The following is a 17716-nucleotide window of genomic DNA, read 5'->3' as shown; positions in this document are numbered from 1 at the left end:
TGGTCCTTGGGAAGATGCTCTCCTGACACTTGACAAATCTTGAGCTGGTTATCCACCAACTTCAGGACGCAAACCTAAAACTAACTCCTAAAAAAAGCACTCTGTCTGCTAAGGAAACTCGGTACCTAGGGCATGTCATTTCAGCCATTAGAGTTTCTCTTCACCCAACGAAGCTATGTGCCAGAACCGACTGGCCGACCCCGACATCAGGTGCGGACGTTCGGAGGTTCCTTGACTTGGCGACTTACTGCCGGCGATTTGTTCCTGGTTTTTCACGAGTCACTAAACCGCTTTATGCCCTGACTGAGAAGTCCAGGGTGTTCAACAGGTCCTTGTGAATGTCAAGACTCCTTTGAGGCACTCAAGCAGGTATTAACATCGCCCCCTGCATTGGCTTACCCAAGAGATGACGCCTTAATCATTCTTGATACTGATGCAAGCAACACTGTGGCCGGTGGCATTCTATCCCAACAAGAGGGCCACGAGCGAGTCATTGGGTACTACAGCAAAGCCTTAACAAAACCAGAGCGTAACTATTGCACCGCAAGACGCGAGCTTCTTGCTATAGTCAAGGCACTCTCACTTCAATCACTACTGTGCGGCAGGAAATTCATTGTTCAGACAGACCACGCAGCTTTGACATGGTTGCATGGTTTCAAACCGCCAGAAGGACAAGTGGCTTGCTGGTTAGAACAACTCCAGCAGTACAACTTTGAGATCAAACATTGTGCCGGATCACATCACAGCAATACTGACGCCCTCTCCAGACAACCATGTAGTGAGGGATCGTGTCAACAGTGCTTGAGCATGGTCTGCCCAAATTCAACCTCGACAGACATGTTCTGCCAGGTAGCCATCTCTAACAACGTGTGGTCACCTCAAGAGATCCAAGAAGCCCAGTTGTGCGACCTTGCTATCAGCCTGTGTCCAGTGGAAGCAAAGCAGTCGCCAGCCACCACGTACCGAGATATCGCACCTTTCTCCAGACGTCCTAAGCTATTGGGCCCAGTGGGACACACCGGAATTGCGCAAAATTTCTGTATCGACGCTGGGAATCACCTACTGGTGACTGAGTCATGTGGCAGCTGGTGGCACCACCCGAGTTCCGCAGCCAGGTTTCCAAACAGCTTCACAGCAGTCCTGAAGGAGGCCATTTTGGCGTCAATAGTTCTCTTCAGAAGATATGCGAGCGCTTCTGCTGGTCGCAGTGCCATAATGACGTTAGGTTATAGTGCCGGCAATGCGACATGTGCGCCTCGTGTAAGGGCCCACACAAGAAAACGCACGTGCCACATCAAAAATGCATCAGTGGAGCACTATTTGAACGTATCGACGTTCTACGTCCATTACCACGATCAAAAACTGGAAACCGGCATCTACTCGTCACTGTGGACTACTCTTCGCAATGGCCAGCAGCCATTTCGAAAAGTAGACCGAAAAGTAGTCCAGAGCATCTGACGCAACAGCAGCCCCTGTTGCGTCAGATGCTCTGGTGACTCACTGGATATCCTGGGACGGCGTATTCTTGTCGCTGCATTCTGACCAAGGGCGGAACTTTGAGCCCCAAGTATTTCAAGACGTTTGTCAACAATTTAACATAACCAAGACAAGAACGACAGCACTGCATCGTCTGTTCAATATAGCACCATACTGCAGCATTTGGCTATGTTTTTTAACAGCCACCAAGACGACTGGGACGACTTTGTTCCTTTATTTCCGTACTCCTACCGAACAGCGGTCCATAAAGTCACTGGGTATAGACCTACTACGATGCTCTTTGGGCGGGAAATTCATATGCCATGCGACCTCGCCTTCGCAAGACCACCAGACTGTCCCTCTCAATCAGAGTCATACATGAATGACTTGATGACACGTCTTGAACAGACCCATGACTTCGTGAGAAGCATGAAGCCACCCTATGACGAGCACAGCACGCAAGAGGCTTTTGAACCGGGTGACGGAGTGTGGCTGTATAACCCACTAAAAAAACAAGGACTTTCACCGAACCTTTAAAGAAACTGGCAAAGGCCATTCACTGTTGTCGCACGTCTTAACGACGTGGTGTATCATGAGAGACACAAGACCCATTCCCGCATGTTTGTAGTACACAGGAACTGCCTTGCTCGCTACGAGGGCAGCTCTATCTATCGTACTGTCGAGACCGGTTATAACAGTCAATGGGAATCGGAAATCACTTTGCTATATCCACCATTTCGTTATAACCGACTTCATTATAACCGGTCCAGACAGTATTTACTTGCATAATGAACGCACCCCCCACAACAAGCATCAATATTTGGACCTTTTTTTTTTTCTCGCGCAATGAACACATTTGTAATTTTCGGCTCCGCAAATCTTGAACTGCATCCATCTTAGCCGGCTAGCCATCAAGCCCACCAATTTTCTTTTGCCGCCAAGCGGCCAGGCCAACTCAAGCCAAGCCAAGCCAAGCTACTCTCGTAATTGCTGGAATTGCGTGGTTGCGCAAGTGATCAACCGTGAAGCCAAGCGGCGCGCACGCCTAGCGAAGCAGCCCCGGATGTGCTTCGTCCGTTAGATGTGCTGATGTCAACAAACACTCTGTTTTCTGTGATCCGCTTTCGAACAGCGATATCGTGAAAGTGGTTAGGCCTAAGAATGGTCGTGTCGCTCTCCGTGCAGAGTGAGCTTTGTAGGGCGCTTTTTTTTTCGGCAAAAGGCGTGCCAAAAGTGCCCTACAAAACTTCGCAATTTATAGAGCATGGTTACTGTGGCACGCCCACGACCAGCCATGGAAGCGCCTCCGTCAGTGAAGTCAGTGAAGACGTGCCACTGTACCGCGCCGTGTCATATTGGCACCTAAGATGACATTTGCGCAAAATGTGTAAATGCAAAAATTTTACCCTGCGTAATAAAAGCACCCCCCAAATGTGTGTAAATTTTTCAGAAGAAAAAAGTGTGTTCATTATGCGAGTAAATATGGCAAAATGAGAATCAGAATTGTTTTTTTTTTTTTTTTCGGAGGGGGAATAGCGCGACGAGTGTAAGAGGAGGAAGACGTCATGTCAGGGACAAGCAGGGAACAGATTGGGGCAAGAGACACGCGTAAATAAAAGTGTTACAATACTATGTGCTTTCGTATAGTTTGCCCAACATGCATTTTGGAACTTCGGAGTCAGTTTGCCATATTTTCAGCAGTGTAACACCAGGTGGCTTAGCGTATTGCACTCGTGGATGTTCACGATTAGCAACACTTATTAAGGAAGATATAAAGGTAACCTGAGCAATCAATTATTTTTTCGGTAGCTAATGGTCTATTCGGATTGGAGTATGCAGAATTGTGCTTGATTAATTTCATTTAAAGACTCTTATCGAGTATTTCGCATGTCCTGCAACAGCAACGGTTGCTTCCTGGAATACATAAAGAAAGTGGTGGTCCTCTGTGTTTTATTCTTTCAATTTTATGTATTCATGTTCAACCTGCTCGCCTTCACCAGCCATTCCTGGAATACTTGCATGCAAAAGGGGACCTTTGCAATACTCTGCCTTGTAAGCATAGCATAGAGTTTACTCTAGGGAAAACAGATTGGCACTTTCTAGTTTCTTATTTGTCAAGGTCCACAAATGTGCCACTGCATTACTCATTGAAATTCTTTTGCTCGTTACTCATTTTCAAATAACTAATTTAGATGGGCCAACATATTACGCGGGAAGCATCATTAATAGTCCACATTCAACCTCGATTTTCTCCAATGCAGAAGCTCCTAAACTCTCCAGGGAAGGGGGCTAAAAAGAAAGGAGAGGCTGTGGTGACGGAGGAAATGAGCAACGAATGAGAGGTGCAAGCAGCGGGTTCAAAAACTGTTAACAGTATTGCTAGGAGCAGACATTACAACTTTTTAGTGGCAGTTCAGAGTGATTGATTTATTATAATTTACAAGGTGAGGAAGGTGGCGGAGTCGCATCGTGCACCGTCGTGTTCGAGCACGCTCACTGTCCAAATCCAGAGAGGCTCTTGTCCATAAATTTCCTCTTTGCAAAGCAGAGCCACCACTGCAAGTCAAAGGGATGCAGGCACTACTTCAGTCTCGTACTAATTAACACGATGAAAGCACAAAGGTTTTCTTCTTTCCTTTCAGCCTGGAACAAATCTTATAACTTATCAAACAAGCACTTTTTGGCGCTGCACCTTTGGGGGGTATCCAATTATGCTACCACAAAGGCTGGCACACTCATTCGCGACTACTTATGACCAGTTGTGCTTGTGCGATCTCATGATCTTTTTTGACGAGAGAACACACTAGCACCATCTATCAGAAAGTTGTGGCACCTTACGATTTCCAAATAATAAGAAAACAACTTGGTGGCCTAGTTGGTTGAACATTATAAAAATATTAGCACAAAGGACAAGGGAGGACAGGACAAACACTTGTCCTTTCCCGTCCTCCCTTGTCCTATGTCTTTCACACTTCTTTCATCATTCTTTCACCATTGGCTCAAAAATCTTTTGACAAGAAGCTCCATTTCTCATAGAGAGTAGGGTGTACATACATTTGATCTCACAAATACTGCAAAACCTTCACTCTAGTTAAATTTAGTTCTGGGACCTCCTCATAGATGGTGCCAGAGTGCCAGCCTCTCATAGAGACCACAAGGCTGCGGAGCACACTCAGTCATAAGTATTAACAAGTGTGTGAACCAGCCTTGGGTGCAACAAAGCAAACTTCAGGTTTTGTTCATTGAACAGTCCCAATAGCTTTCTAAACTTTTTTTTGGGAGGAGGGGGGAAATAAAAAGGTACATTTTAGGGGTAAGCAGACGGCTCCCGTGTTGGAGTTGGAGTTTTGTTTTTGAATTAGGCCACTCTTATTTAAAACGGTGTTCCAATATAAACTGTCCAAATTTAAATTGTGTGGCATATTGTTAACATTTTGTTTTAAATTTTTGCTGCTGTCTTTTTTTCTTTAGCTCCTAAACAAGGTTACAACTAAAAAGGGCCAGGCAGGGGTACTAAAAATGTATTTGAGAATACAAATGCTGAGATAGATACATGCATTTGGAGGCCAAAATACAGATTGAGATACATCTGTCTCTTATGTAGTAATGGTATATTCCTGGGGAACTTCTGCAACAATGGCAATAAAGTATCTCATAATACAGATCAACACTAAAATTGTTCCCTAACGAGCAAAGACATATAATGATGTCCTGTATTGCATACATTGTCCCACGTGCCGCAAGTTACAAATATGGTATAAAACATGAACACATTCTAATTCTGAAAAAAGGGATTTGCAAGCCTTTTTCAGAAACAAACTAGTAGCACATCGGCATGAGTAGCTCTTCAAAAAGGTCATCACCAAGGCAGCAATCATTTGGTTGCTGTACCAGACTACCAAAAGAGCTCCACTGCCACAGACGAGCATAAATTTGAGTTAAAACAAGTAAATACCACCTTCATGGCTGGGAGGTACTGAAGCATTGTACTAGTCACAGACACTAGGCGGTTGGTGCAGAGGGTGAAGTTCCTGACAAAGACAAAGGGCAGCAGATGTGTTCCTCTTTGTGTCGGTTCAAGCCTCTCCCCCTACCTTAAACTCATCTATTCACTGTTGCCATTCATAATGCCAATAAAAAAAATGAAAGATGTTTACAATCCCCTGTAACACCAAATTAGAGTGCAGCTCTGGAGGAGGAGGAGGAGAAGGGAGCGTACAAAGGGGACAGTATGCCCCTCCTCTCCCCGCTCCCCTCCCCTTTTGCTCCCCTCCTCTCCCCGCTCCCCTCCCCTCCTGCTCTCCTCACTTTTAGCGGGAAAGTTTCGCCAAATATAGCTGAACAAATTCTCCACTAAATTTAGCAGGGAAATCTTTCCGCTACATATAGCTGGGAGTGTTATCTGCTAAATTTAGCAGAGAATTTTCCCGCTAAATTTAGTGGGTAAATTTTTTCGCTAAGTTTAGCGGTGAATTTTTTTTTTACGCCAAAACTAGAGAAAATTTTTTCTACTAAATTTAGCAGAAAAATTTCTCAGCTAAATATACGGGGAAATTTTTCCGCTAAATATACACGTTTGCTCAGGGTGCCACCATCATGCCCAGTGGGGTGCGCTTGGGCGCGGCCATGATCCGAATACGACGCCTTAGCAAAGCTTCGTAATCGGATTAGGACGCACCCAAGCGCACCCCAGCGAGCAAGATGGCAGCGCCCTGAAGCCGGATTTGCAAACGTGTATAGCGGGGAAAGTTTTCCGCTAAATTTAGCGGGTAAATTTTTCCACTGAATTTATTGGAGGAATTTCCCCACTAAATTTAGCAGATAAATTTTTCCGCTAAATTTAGTGGGTACATTTTTCCGCTAAATATAACGGGTATATTTTTCCACTAAATTTAGCGGGTAAATTTTTTCCTCTAAATTTAGCGAAAATATTTACCTGCTAATTTTAACGGGGAAATTTTTCCGCTAAATTTAGGCACCGTGTGACGTGACGTCACTCGTGAACCTTGGGACGTCACATGCGACATCATTATGGGAAACGTCCCATAATGCAATGCGCAGTTACCCCGACGGCGCTGCCGCTCAAACGGAAACGGGCACCCAAGAGCTGCGCTTTAATACCATTACTGCCCCAGTGAACCACATAGATACTGGGGGCCGATGACTGCTTGACAAAAGGAGTCTACTTAAAATATACTCCATTTTGCCAAACACAAATACAGAACTGAAAGTCTATTCTGATTTTCAGTTCTGTATTTTTGTTCGGACATTAGACAAGAAGGTCACCATCCTGACAAGTTGGCTAATTAAAACCTGATAATTAATGTTTTAGTTACTGGTTTTACGAGTCATGTGGAAATTGCAGTTTTAAAGGCAGCCTTAAGAGAGGCTTGTCTTTCATGTCCCTCTCGCATTATTGTAATTTAGACACCAACACACTCAACCATCCACACTAAATTAATAGTTTGTGAAATGCCAACAGGCTTTCAAGATATTCGTTTTTGCGTTTCTGCTGCCCGACTCTGAAATTTGATGTAGAAAGACCATTGAAACTTCTGTCTGCAATGATGCAGAGAAGTGTGATGCAGTTGTTTTGCACACATCATCATCTCAGCAGCGTATCCTTGGCAGATCTGCTGTCATCATGCTGCCAAGGTAATGACAAAGCACCAAAAAACGAGTACCTATGTTATTCTTTCACGCACCATCATGAACAGGAGTTCTCGTGCTTTTTCCACATTCAGTACTGAAATCATTTGAAAAAAAAAGGCAAAAACTGATTGCTGCATATCTGAAATACAATTGTCTTTATGCCAATTGTTTGAATTGGTTTGGCCACTAATATTAACTGCCTTTAAACCAAGGATTACTACAAAACCCATTAATTAAAAAGATAATTAACAGATTTGTGTTAATTAGCCAACTTATCATGTCAGCTATCACCTTATCTAACGTCCACCAAGCCTCATAAACACACAGTGAAGACAGCTTCCTTGTAACTGGCACCCCATTTTTTTAAAGAATCTGATAAAATCAAGATCACTTGCCCCGTAAAGTTATGGTATATTTAGCAATAGTATTCTATGTGAAATATTGTTGAAAAATATACTGGCGACCGAAGTCGATTCCCTCCATTAGCAAACAATCCTTTTTGTCTAAGTGATCTTTCAGTTCTGCTGAATAGCATCTCCGTTGCGCATGAATTCAATAGCAGTGCAGATAGGCAATAAACCAAGAGATCTGACTTCAAGCCCCCTAAAAAATCAGTGACATTTGTATAGAACAACTCTATTCCCTTCCTCCCAGTCAAAATGCACACAGAGTTTGACACTCAACATTTAAATGCGCAGCGTTTAAATAGTTTATGTCTTCCACAAAGTCAAAGAGGAGGTGCAAAGAAGTAGTTGTTCAACATGCACGCACAAAACCAGAGCAGCAAGCACTGAGGTACCAGCCTCCTCACCTTGCTCGGCTTGCCGGTCTCGCCGTCAAACACCCTGTCGCAGAGTCGTGCTCCACACTCCTGGCGCAGCTGCGTCAGGTAAGCTCGCATGGTCTCTGTAAGCAAGTGGGGCAAGGACAAGCAAAGAGATGAGCCACTTTGTGAAGACATGAAGAATGGTAGACACTGAACAGATGACAGGCTGTTCCAGGCAGGAGATTCAATCCAAATGCCCTGCACTCCAAGAATTTAAAAAATATGAAACATCTGTTACACAGAGTATGGTTTTTAAGCTGGATACCTCAAGGTGCCTTCAAAGGTTGCCAGATTTCCTCGACTGTCCTTACCCTTAAGTGCTTTCCAGCCTAAACTGCATCTTAGCATATCTGAGGCATTAATTGATGCATAACTATGAGCTAAACCGTGCCCACTATGTGCATTATTGTTTGCGAGGTCCATTTACCGCTGCACCGCTTTATTCCATCAAGGCCAAGACGAAGAGTGGTTCCTTGGCTATGGAAATTTTGAGAGGCCCCGACAGAGATGCAGCCTTTAAAAGGTGTCTCTTGAGAATAGACTTCTTCCAAAACCGAGGCGCCCCATCGCGGCGAAATACCACGCAGTGCACTCTGGGAACTAGTTGGCCACTCAGTTTTGGTTTCGATTGAGCAGCTTCATCTCATGCTATCACGCCGCGACCGAACGCGCTGCTTGCTTTTTCGATTATCAGACTTTTCACAAATGTACAATACACTCATTCTCGAGCAATACAAAACGAAGGCCGGGGCACTTTCCTTGTTTCCCCAAACACCGGATATTGTGCGAGCGTATGAAAACGTAGTAAGATGTGGCTTAGTCACCTCACCCCTCGAGTGCTTCTTTGAGCTCAATTTTAATAATCCCCTCTAGTACCAGTGAACTACAACTGAAATTTGGTCACCTTGAGCCCCACACGTATTTTGTCTGCCAAACGTCCGCTTCTTCTTACTTAATGGGGCGAAAAGCAAGCCGCATCCTCACAGGAGTATCAAAGCTGAGCCCAGCGTTGACGCACAAACTTTTAAGGAAACACAATAAATTCGACCTTACTACTGCAGAAAAGTTACCATGATGTCTTCCTCGTGTCATCTATCTCCCACTCATAATTTATGCTGATAGAAGATTAAGTTTTCGCAAACGCTGAGATCGGCTAGCTACGACGGGAGCCCTAACAAGCGTCCCCTACTCCTCGCTAAGTCTTTTTGGACAAGCTTTTACTGACGCCCAAGATCAGTGTCTGACAGGTGTGTCTAAAATTATCTCGGCATACTCAGTCAGGAAGAAAGAAAACACATAACAAATATTATGGCCATTCAACTGTCAAATGTGCTTTGAATAATTTCGTTCGTTGGGCGAACCGCATAGGGGTTCATCCCCGTCGGCGCACTTCCGACGAACGGTGCGACATTCTTCACACTTTTCTTAAAACGGTTTCTATGTGCGAATGTGCCTATAGGATTGCAGGATAACTTTATGCGCATAAGCGATGTTGAATATTAGTGGAATGCAAGCGGGTGGTGACTTCACTTCGTGCTGTGCTGCGGTTCCGTACAGATAAGAGATAAGAAGTGTGTTCAAATGGAGCTTTTCAATGGCGCCTCCGAGTTTTCTCGCGTACTCAGGCGTATTAAGAAAACCAGTAATTGTAAAAAGTTATATTTTGTCTATGGACGCACGAAACAAACTTTCTGATCAACAACACTAATGTAAAGGCGCGAGCTCGCTGTATGCATACTTATTGGTTGCTACAGTTTGTTGATTCGTACACAAGCAAGATCCCTGAGCTTCGCAGCGTCTAGATTCCCAGCACTGGCTCGTCCACATACCTCGAAAAGCTAACAGAAAGGCTCAAGTACAAAAATACAACAATCATGTGTTAAGACAAGCTATACGTCTCGGGCTTGTGCTAAAGCTTCGAGGTCTGGAGGTTAGTTTAGAGACCAAAAATGATGCTCTCGGGGCCAGAAAACATGAGATAACGGGTATTAATGGTCCACGCTTTGTGTATAATCTCTTGTCGACGTGTCGATCGAAACCGAAACCATGCCACTCGCCTCCATGGCCAACTAGTTCCCAGAGTGCAACGCGTGCCGTGTTGCATGCGGGGCTTTATGGAAGTAGTCTATTGTCAAAGGTCGAAAGCTACCTCCACTGCTGAATGCATGACAAGGCAAGGATGCCTGTCAGCCACAATAATGCCAATCCATGGTTAAGCAATCGGGACGTTCTCGAGCGTCGCAACCGGAAGGAATGTGAAACTGAAATCCGGAGTCACGTCAAAAGGGCAGAGACAGCTATAAACTCAGACTAAATTGTCTGAATAAAAACCAGTGGCTAAATTTTAAAGAAAAAAGCACGAGACCCGGCCGACTTAGTGCCTCGGAGCAGTTGAGGCTGTCATTCCCAGACCTCCCTTAAATCAACCTTTAACGTGCTAGATTTTCCTTTTCTTCTCCACTTCTATAACCCCTCCATCTCTCTCGCTTTCCTCATTCAAATTCCTCATAAATAGTGCATATATTTTATCTTGCAAATACTGCAAAACCTCTAATCTATTTATACCCAAGTCAGAAATATTCCAGGGCTATCAGGGTGCCGGTGTATTCTCTAGTTGAAAGCGGCTACGAGGGAACATAATGCACTCGAGCATGTTCAAACACAAATGTGCGAACCAGCAATTAGGTATGGCTATTCCATCGTCCTACACTATAATTCTTACTCGTGAGTTTTGTATGAATACTCTATCAAGAACTCAGAAACACAGAAAAAGTTTCTGTAAAGTCAGCCAAAGTGCTGGTCGCTGTATACTCGCTTATGCCGACTTTACGCAGAGCTTACCAGCTTCTGCGGGTGACGAGGGCTTGGCATAAACTGGGTTCAGCGGGAAGCCTGCCTCCCCAGGAATATCAAACTTTGAAATGGCCAGAGTTTTCATGTCCTGGACACCCTGGTTCTTGTTTGAACACTAGGAGAACAGAGAGCTACCTTTAGAAGGGCACTGGTGAACGAAGGGCAAAATCAAAGCACATCGGAGACCCCACAAATTGTATGACAAAATACACTCGAGGCTAGCTGGAGACATCAGTGTCAAATAAGCACAGCCTTCGCAGCTACCTGCATCATTGTGTTAGCCTTATGCATGTTTGAATAAGAATCCAGAAAAATACAACTGCCTTGTGAAAAGTCTGCTGTGTTTCAAGCAAATCAGTACCAAATGAGGCATACAATACACTCTAAAACAGGAATGCATAACCTGCAATCTGCAGGTTATGCATTTAGCAGACCTTTGGCCACAAGCAACACATGTTTCGATCTTAGTTGGTAACAATGGTGTCAATGCCTGTTAATTGTGCTGAGTAGTAACAGGTGACCCAACTTCGTCCCTTTGAGTTGCAGTGCGTTACTTTCACTGAAAGTAACCGAGCAAGTATGCTACAACCACCAAATAACCGTTTTTTCCAAAAGCTGGGTGCCAAGGTGCAAACACTCAGCCCAAAACGACTCAGCTTAACCCCTTACCTACTAGTAATGAGTGTCACTCGTCCCACCTCTTATGGACCGTAAAGCCCGACCACGAGTGTGGCTCATGTTTCGGTCATGGCGCTTGTGTAGCACACTTTCGGGCGGATGGCAAAACCACCTCAATTGCACCATTTACCTTGGGTTGTTTGCTCAATTGTTTTGCTGTTTCGGCAAAACAAAAAAAAGCCCCATTTTAGTTGAGAAAAAAAAACAGTTGCTTGTAAACGTTTGCGCTAAAGCTTTAGCCAATGAAGAGATACAAAATCTTCTTTTTGAAAGTGATTAATGCTCAGGCATATGTGATGACGAATCTTTCAGCCTTTATGATTTTTCGGAATCGGACGATAGGTTGATGGATGTGATGGAAGTGATGAAAACAAAACGAATTCTGCGAGCATTCCATCAACTTAGGTCACTGTGTGTCAGTGGGACTCGGACCAGAAGTCCTGATTTAGAGCAAGATACCACACCTGGAAGTTGAGAAAATGTTTTTGTTTTATTTTGATGCAAATTGTCCGTTTAACTAAAATTTTGCTGTACGTTCCCTGAAAAAAAAAAATAAGTAGGCAAGGGGCTAAACCGTCCCAGTAAAGGCCTTTTGATTAGTGCCAATTGCAGCATTTGTGCGTACGGCCCACGCTTCGATGGGCTCTCAATTTTTAGACACTGAAATACTCTATATAGTTTCTTGTTACATAGACTGGTGGTTCTCAAGCATTCAAGCATAGATGGGTCGGAAACCCCCTCGGGACCGGCCAAAGTGATGGAGGACCCGGTGCCAGTGAGGGAAGGGGGGGTGTAAAATAAGACAATTGCAGCGTGAAAAGGGCATCCTTTACTGTTATAGACAAGTGAGAAGCATCAAGTAAAAGGGATGAATGGACAGATAGATGGTAATGGCTGTACCCTTTATAATGGGCAGTAGCGTGCGCCACCTAGCTGTACAACAAAAAGTTTTTTTTGTTTTTTTTTAAGAAAAAAGGGGGAGGGGGAGGTTTTGTTGAGGGTTTAGGCGAGGCTTCACAGACCCCAAAATAGGCTTTGTAAACCCCAGCGGGTTCACAGAAACCCATTTGAGAACCACTGTCATAGACATTGGAATGTTCTACATAACATGTTATCTACATGTAGCCACAAAGTTTGGGTAGCAAAGCTCAGCAGACTGGTGGGTGGGAAAGGAGGGCCCAGCTTCAAGCACCATTTCTGATGCCATCCCTTATTGCTTCTAACCCATCTCTTTTGGACCACATTAGCTGAGGGACCAGATATGCGCAGCAACCAGTCATTCTAACCAAGAATGATTGGTTACTGTATCTGTTTTGTATACCACAATTAGCACCATGATTTGGCATAGCGTGATAGAGATAAAAGTTGCAGCCCGCGATTCGTCGAAGGAACCTTGCCTTTCCCGCTGAACAAGCACGCAAGTCGGATGCTTGTTTACCGAAGGCTGGGACGTATTCAACATCAGGAGAAGGAAGTTGATGAAAACTCAAAAAGCAGCTACTGGTCGCTTAGAACAGATGTAAAGTGCATATTACTCCATGAAACAAACTTGATTTTTTTGCTTTCCCTTGAACTTTCATGCTACCTATTGTGACACTAGAAAGCCAACAAAAAAAGTAACCGTAAACTGTAAATGTGGTGCTTTCATCTTTATTAAGGTAATTGTAACAATAACTTTTCGTATAAATGTAGCTGTAATTATTTTCTTCTTAAAAGAAACTTATCCAGTCACCCTGTTGCTAACGCCACTAAAGTTAGACAGCATATCTAACTTAGATTCTTTTTTTTTTGGTACGCCAATGGATTACTTTTTGTTTTTCGTTAAAATTTTTTGAAGCATGTAAATCAATAGCCGCTTAAAAAAAGACAAAGCTCAAAGTAGTAAGAAAAAACCAGCCAAGTTTACTTTTAGGCCCAGTACAAAACAACATTTTGAAAAACTTTTGGCTTGTTTACTGTTATCCGAATGTCAACACCTGAAGAATGGGGCTCTCGAGGTGTCACTTACCTTTTGAAGTTTCTTCAAACATTCCGAAATGTAGAGCGTCAAATAAATGAGCACGCGATCAGCTTCGCTCTAGAAAATAATAAACAAATATGCTAGTAATTAACCTCAGAGATGCAAGTGAATTCAAGCTCCCAACGGACGGGAAGCAGCCAGCACAGCAAACTGACTTACCTTGATCTCATAGGTGCGAAAAAAGACATTTGCCTTGAAGAAGTAAAGGGCTTCATCAACTATGTCAGTCTCCTCATCTGAAATGAATCAAAAACAATTTACAAATAAAAATAACCCATTGCATCCCTCATTATGTTTTGTTATTACTATATGTCACCAGCTTTTGCCATTAACCAGCATCTTTTTTTTTATATCGCATTAGTATGTCGAAATAATCCTCGTCTAGCACGGTCACAACGAAGACAGATAGCCTAAGAAAACAGAATTGCCCGTCGCTTTGGCATTTCCAAAAGACTTTGCGAATATGTGGCATTTAGAACGCCTTAGCTCACGTCCGTTCGAAACCACAATCTGTAGCATACATTACACGCTGAACCGAACCGTCTGTCCGTGATCCGGTGCTTGAACTGCCAGTCGGCAGCTGTGCAATGGCAACTGGACTCCTGTCGCGGCTGGTCCCAACATTTTGCCATCACGCATTTTGCCGTCACGTCCCTTTCTCCTTCTTCACTCTGCTATGCCCCCCATTGTAGCTCCTATGCCACTTTTGCGTTACATAGAGCCCACCAGCAAGAGCCTTCATAGTGCCTGAATTCTGCTTCGCTGCCACCGAGCGCACACTTGGAAAAAAGTAACCGCTCCGGTGTGTGCAATCGGTAATTGCATGTTTTGCGCTATGTCTGCAAACACGAGAAAGCTAAGGCCAGCCCTATAACTGCTAAGGCCAGCCCTATAAATGCTATGCATTTAAAATATGACACTTCCAAACAAAGCAGTATTTCACATACTAGTTTCAGCTGAAAGGAGACTTAGAGTGGTAGCCCTTGTGACAAACCCATCTGGTATAGCTGACTCATACAAAATCGTTTTGCACACTTAGCTAGGAAAGCAAGGTCACATGAGAATTAGTATGGATACTGGAAGTGGTGAAGAGATTCTACCCCCGATCACGAGACAATGACACAACAGTGGCGGGTTGCCCAAGTCTGAATGCATGCCCAGTATTTTACGGTACTTTCACCTCGCTCACTATTTTCTAACAAGAAAACTGTAGGCCAAACATACAAGAAACATTTTGGTAAGCATTAAAGGGATACTGAACCGAAATTTGGATTTCGCAAAGTAAGGCTGCAGAAATGTTGAACCGGATGCTACGAACTCCAAAACATCCCTTGTACATCGATATCTCAAACGGATGGCCATACTTTTGGAAAAGAAGGGCGCGATCAAGCGAGTTCTCTGACTTAACAGTCTCCCCCGGGAGAATTTGAGAATGAGGAAAAGCGGCCTCGCTTCTCTCCTCTTCGCTTCGGTTCACCAGCTTGACGGGAAGTAGCGAGGAGGAGAGAGAATGGGAATCGTGACGTGCCTTGCCTCGTCGACCGGGTTCAATCGCGCACTTCTTTTCCAAAAAAATATGGCGATCCGTCAGATATATTGCCGTATGAGTGATCTTTTTTGGTTTTGCCGCTTCCCGCCTATCCGCCCGGCCTTGTTTAATGAGCTCGAAATTTCGGTTCAGTATCCCTTTAAACAGAAAGGAGAGACTAGCTATGACATAAACACAAAACACGATAACACTCACTAAAATTATTTTACACGCCATGCCTATATTCACTGCCGGTAGTGAGTCACAGTAGCCTGCTATCATTAGACTAAAGATTAAAACAGTGCAAGGACACGGACAAGAACAAGAAGGTAGACAAAAAAGGCGCTGTTTTAATCCTTCTTGTTCTTGTCCGTGTCCTTGCGCTGTTTTAATCTTTAATCATGAAATATCAACTAGCCCAAACTTCTACTTTTATCATTAGACCTCTGAAGTCTGTGTTGTTGACAATCATCATCGTGTCTTAATTTCTTTTCCCATAAACAACAACTGCCTGTAATGTGGCACAATCGCAGGCTTCAAGTGCCTTTCCACATTCCTATACTCTATATCACCTAACGGTGCACCGCAATGGACGTTATGAGCCACATTGGTCAATCCAGTGCTCTGCACATGCCACATAATTTCACGTTCCGCACATCAGCCCATCCAACCAGAAGGTTATGTATCACACTTCAAGCTCTAGATTGGCTCCGGCGGCTCCTTGCGTCCTTGGCGGTTAAGGCGAAATTCAGAATAGAGCAATTAACAACTTTACACCAAACTAGGTAGATAAGAACTTTTATTCAACACCTACTGCTTTTCGGTGCTGGACCTCTGTACTGTGACTTGATTGGCAGTAAGGCCATATTTCCAACAAAGGTAGTGCCACCAGTCAGTTGAGAGTGGTACGCCTGAAAATAAGTTTAAAAAAAAACATTAAGACAGACACAACCAGAGGAAGGCCAATTATCTCACTACAAAAAAAGAAGTGCATGCGCTTCAAATTTTATTTCTAGGTAAATGCACTACTGAAGTTGGGTTGCCCTCGGATTGTTGTGGATAAATCCACGATTTTACAAGGAGCTGGTGCCCCTGCCGGAGACTATGTGCCAGGATTTTTTTGTAGAAAGCCCAAGGAAACAAATGTTGCACTTAGAGAAGGGGAGAGAAGCTCCTTTGTAAGAACTTGGGGGTGAAAGATAAGCCACAGTGGACACAAAAGAGATGTTTTGAAGAACTCAATTTATGTTACCGTGGCTCAGTAGAGCCAACAGGATCTAGCTTTGTTACCGGAAGCAATGTCTATGCTCGCTCATGCCACGCCCATCAAATTTCAGACTGAAAGAAAGCAAAACAGCGCGTATCGAAAGGAGGACCAATAGGCAACTTTATCTCACGTCACAGACAGTAATTACAGAAACAATCGGTTTAAGAACTAAAAAAATGACACCCACCGTGCACAATCCATACCACGCATCGCCACGATCCATCGAAAAGTAAAATCAAGCAAAGCTGCGTATGACAACGGCTAAAGTGCAGCTAAACCGTGGATGTTTAGTACGCCGTGATAGCTAAGCAGTAGCTGGAGTAGGAGGTCCACACGGCGAAGATAGCGTCTGTCTTCTGTTGTCGAGGGGCACAGGAAATGAATGACTAATGGCAGTCCTCGATAAGCGACTGGCTCCGCCCTTCCTTGGGACTTTCTTACGGCTGGGCGAGCTCCGTGTTCATGCTTCACCGACGCTTTAATAAAGGAGACTCAAAAATACTTCGTAAGCGCTTAATGACGACATGTGCTGCAAGTCGGCGACTCAGTGAACTCAAGAGGATATCATAGTCGGACGGTTAGATCAACGTTGAGCTAGGCGATTAGGCCCCCAACCCCGTAAAGTACGATCTGCTTAACAGCCCAAAAGCAAACTGGCACATCGGTCGGCTCGGCAGGAAAATAATTATTTCCGAAGGAACGGATGAAATACGGGACGATTGGCGTGCAACTCTGGGCTTTTTCGGCGATTCAGTGATTCCTGCCGCAACAGCGGTGAACCCCTGACGAAGCTGTGCAAATCGGCGTTTCACTCGAAAAGACGTATAGAGAGGATATTGCTACACGCTCTTTACGGGGTACTGTAGAGGGAATTTAAAAACTTACCGGCATCTTGAGGGCTTTTAGTGAAGCCCAAACGCACTGACTGAACAACACACCCACGAAAAGATTGATAATGGTGGAATGTCTACGGATGGCTTTGGCTTTGGATTAATAGTTTCTCCCCATCAAAATTGCCAGAATTATGGTGTTTCGAGTTTTGTTTTCTTTTTTCCACAGCTGCTAAATTTCAATCACAGCGAGGTCAGCTTGAACACTAGGCAAACACGAAGAGAAAACGAACATACACACCGCTGTATTGGCCGTATGTTCGTTCCCTCTCTGTGTTTGCCTAGTGTTCAAGCTGACCTCCCTGTAACAACATTTACTAACCGTCATCGGATACGCTGCACTAAATAGTTTTAAAACAAAACCTTTTTTTTTTATACTAATAAAAGTAAATTCGGAGCTTGTAGGTAGGGTGACCACCCGACCCGCTACTCGCAGGCCTCTCGGACTGTACCGCGTTGAGGGCTCGTGTCCCACGTCCCGGGAAAGAAACTTCGCGCGTTCACACCGGCAAGGGCGCGACAACTT

At 44.2% G+C, this 17716-nt stretch overlaps 1 protein-coding gene across 2 annotated transcripts; it reads right to left on the bottom strand.

Moving 5' to 3' along the window:
- Positions 1-3875: 3875 nt before the first annotated feature.
- Positions 3876-17343, bottom strand: LOC8038570 (actin-related protein 2/3 complex subunit 3). 2 transcript variants are annotated; one of them, XM_029982295.4, is made up of 7 exons: positions 17186-17343; positions 15848-15944; positions 13665-13741; positions 13494-13562; positions 10796-10922; positions 7940-8034; positions 3876-4032 (listed from the first exon to the last, which is right to left on the bottom strand). In XM_029982295.4, exons 1-7 carry the CDS (start codon positions 17189-17191, stop codon positions 3970-3972), a joined length of 534 nt encoding a protein of 177 aa, XP_029838155.1. In that variant the 5' UTR covers positions 17192-17343; the 3' UTR covers positions 3876-3969. The 2 variants fall into 2 exon arrangements, with proteins under 2 accessions (XP_029838155.1, XP_029838154.1); XM_029982294.3 differs by lacking the exon at positions 17186-17343 and adding an exon at positions 16488-16867.
- Positions 17344-17716: the final 373 nt, after the last annotated feature.

Source organism: Ixodes scapularis, unplaced genomic scaffold, assembly GCF_016920785.2.
Source record: "Ixodes scapularis isolate PalLabHiFi unplaced genomic scaffold, ASM1692078v2 PGA_scaffold1__304_contigs__length_218370807, whole genome shotgun sequence".
Lineage (NCBI taxonomy): Eukaryota > Metazoa > Arthropoda > Arachnida > Ixodida > Ixodidae > Ixodes > Ixodes scapularis.
The sequence above is the reverse complement of the archived record's forward strand: the minus strand, read 5'-3'. Positions and strand labels throughout refer to the sequence as shown.

Coding starts and splice junctions, on each gene's coding strand:
- LOC8038570 (XM_029982294.3), bottom strand. CDS start 16,523: ATGGATCGTGGCGATGCGTGGTATGGATTGTGCACG. Junction 15,945..16,487: donor CGTGGTATGGATTGTGCACG/GTGGGTGTCATT, acceptor ACTTATTTTCAG/GCGTACCACTCTCAACTGAC. Junction 8,035..10,795: donor CTCGTCACCCGCAGAAGCTG/GTAAGCTCTGCG, acceptor ACTTGCTTACAG/AGACCATGCGAGCTTACCTG.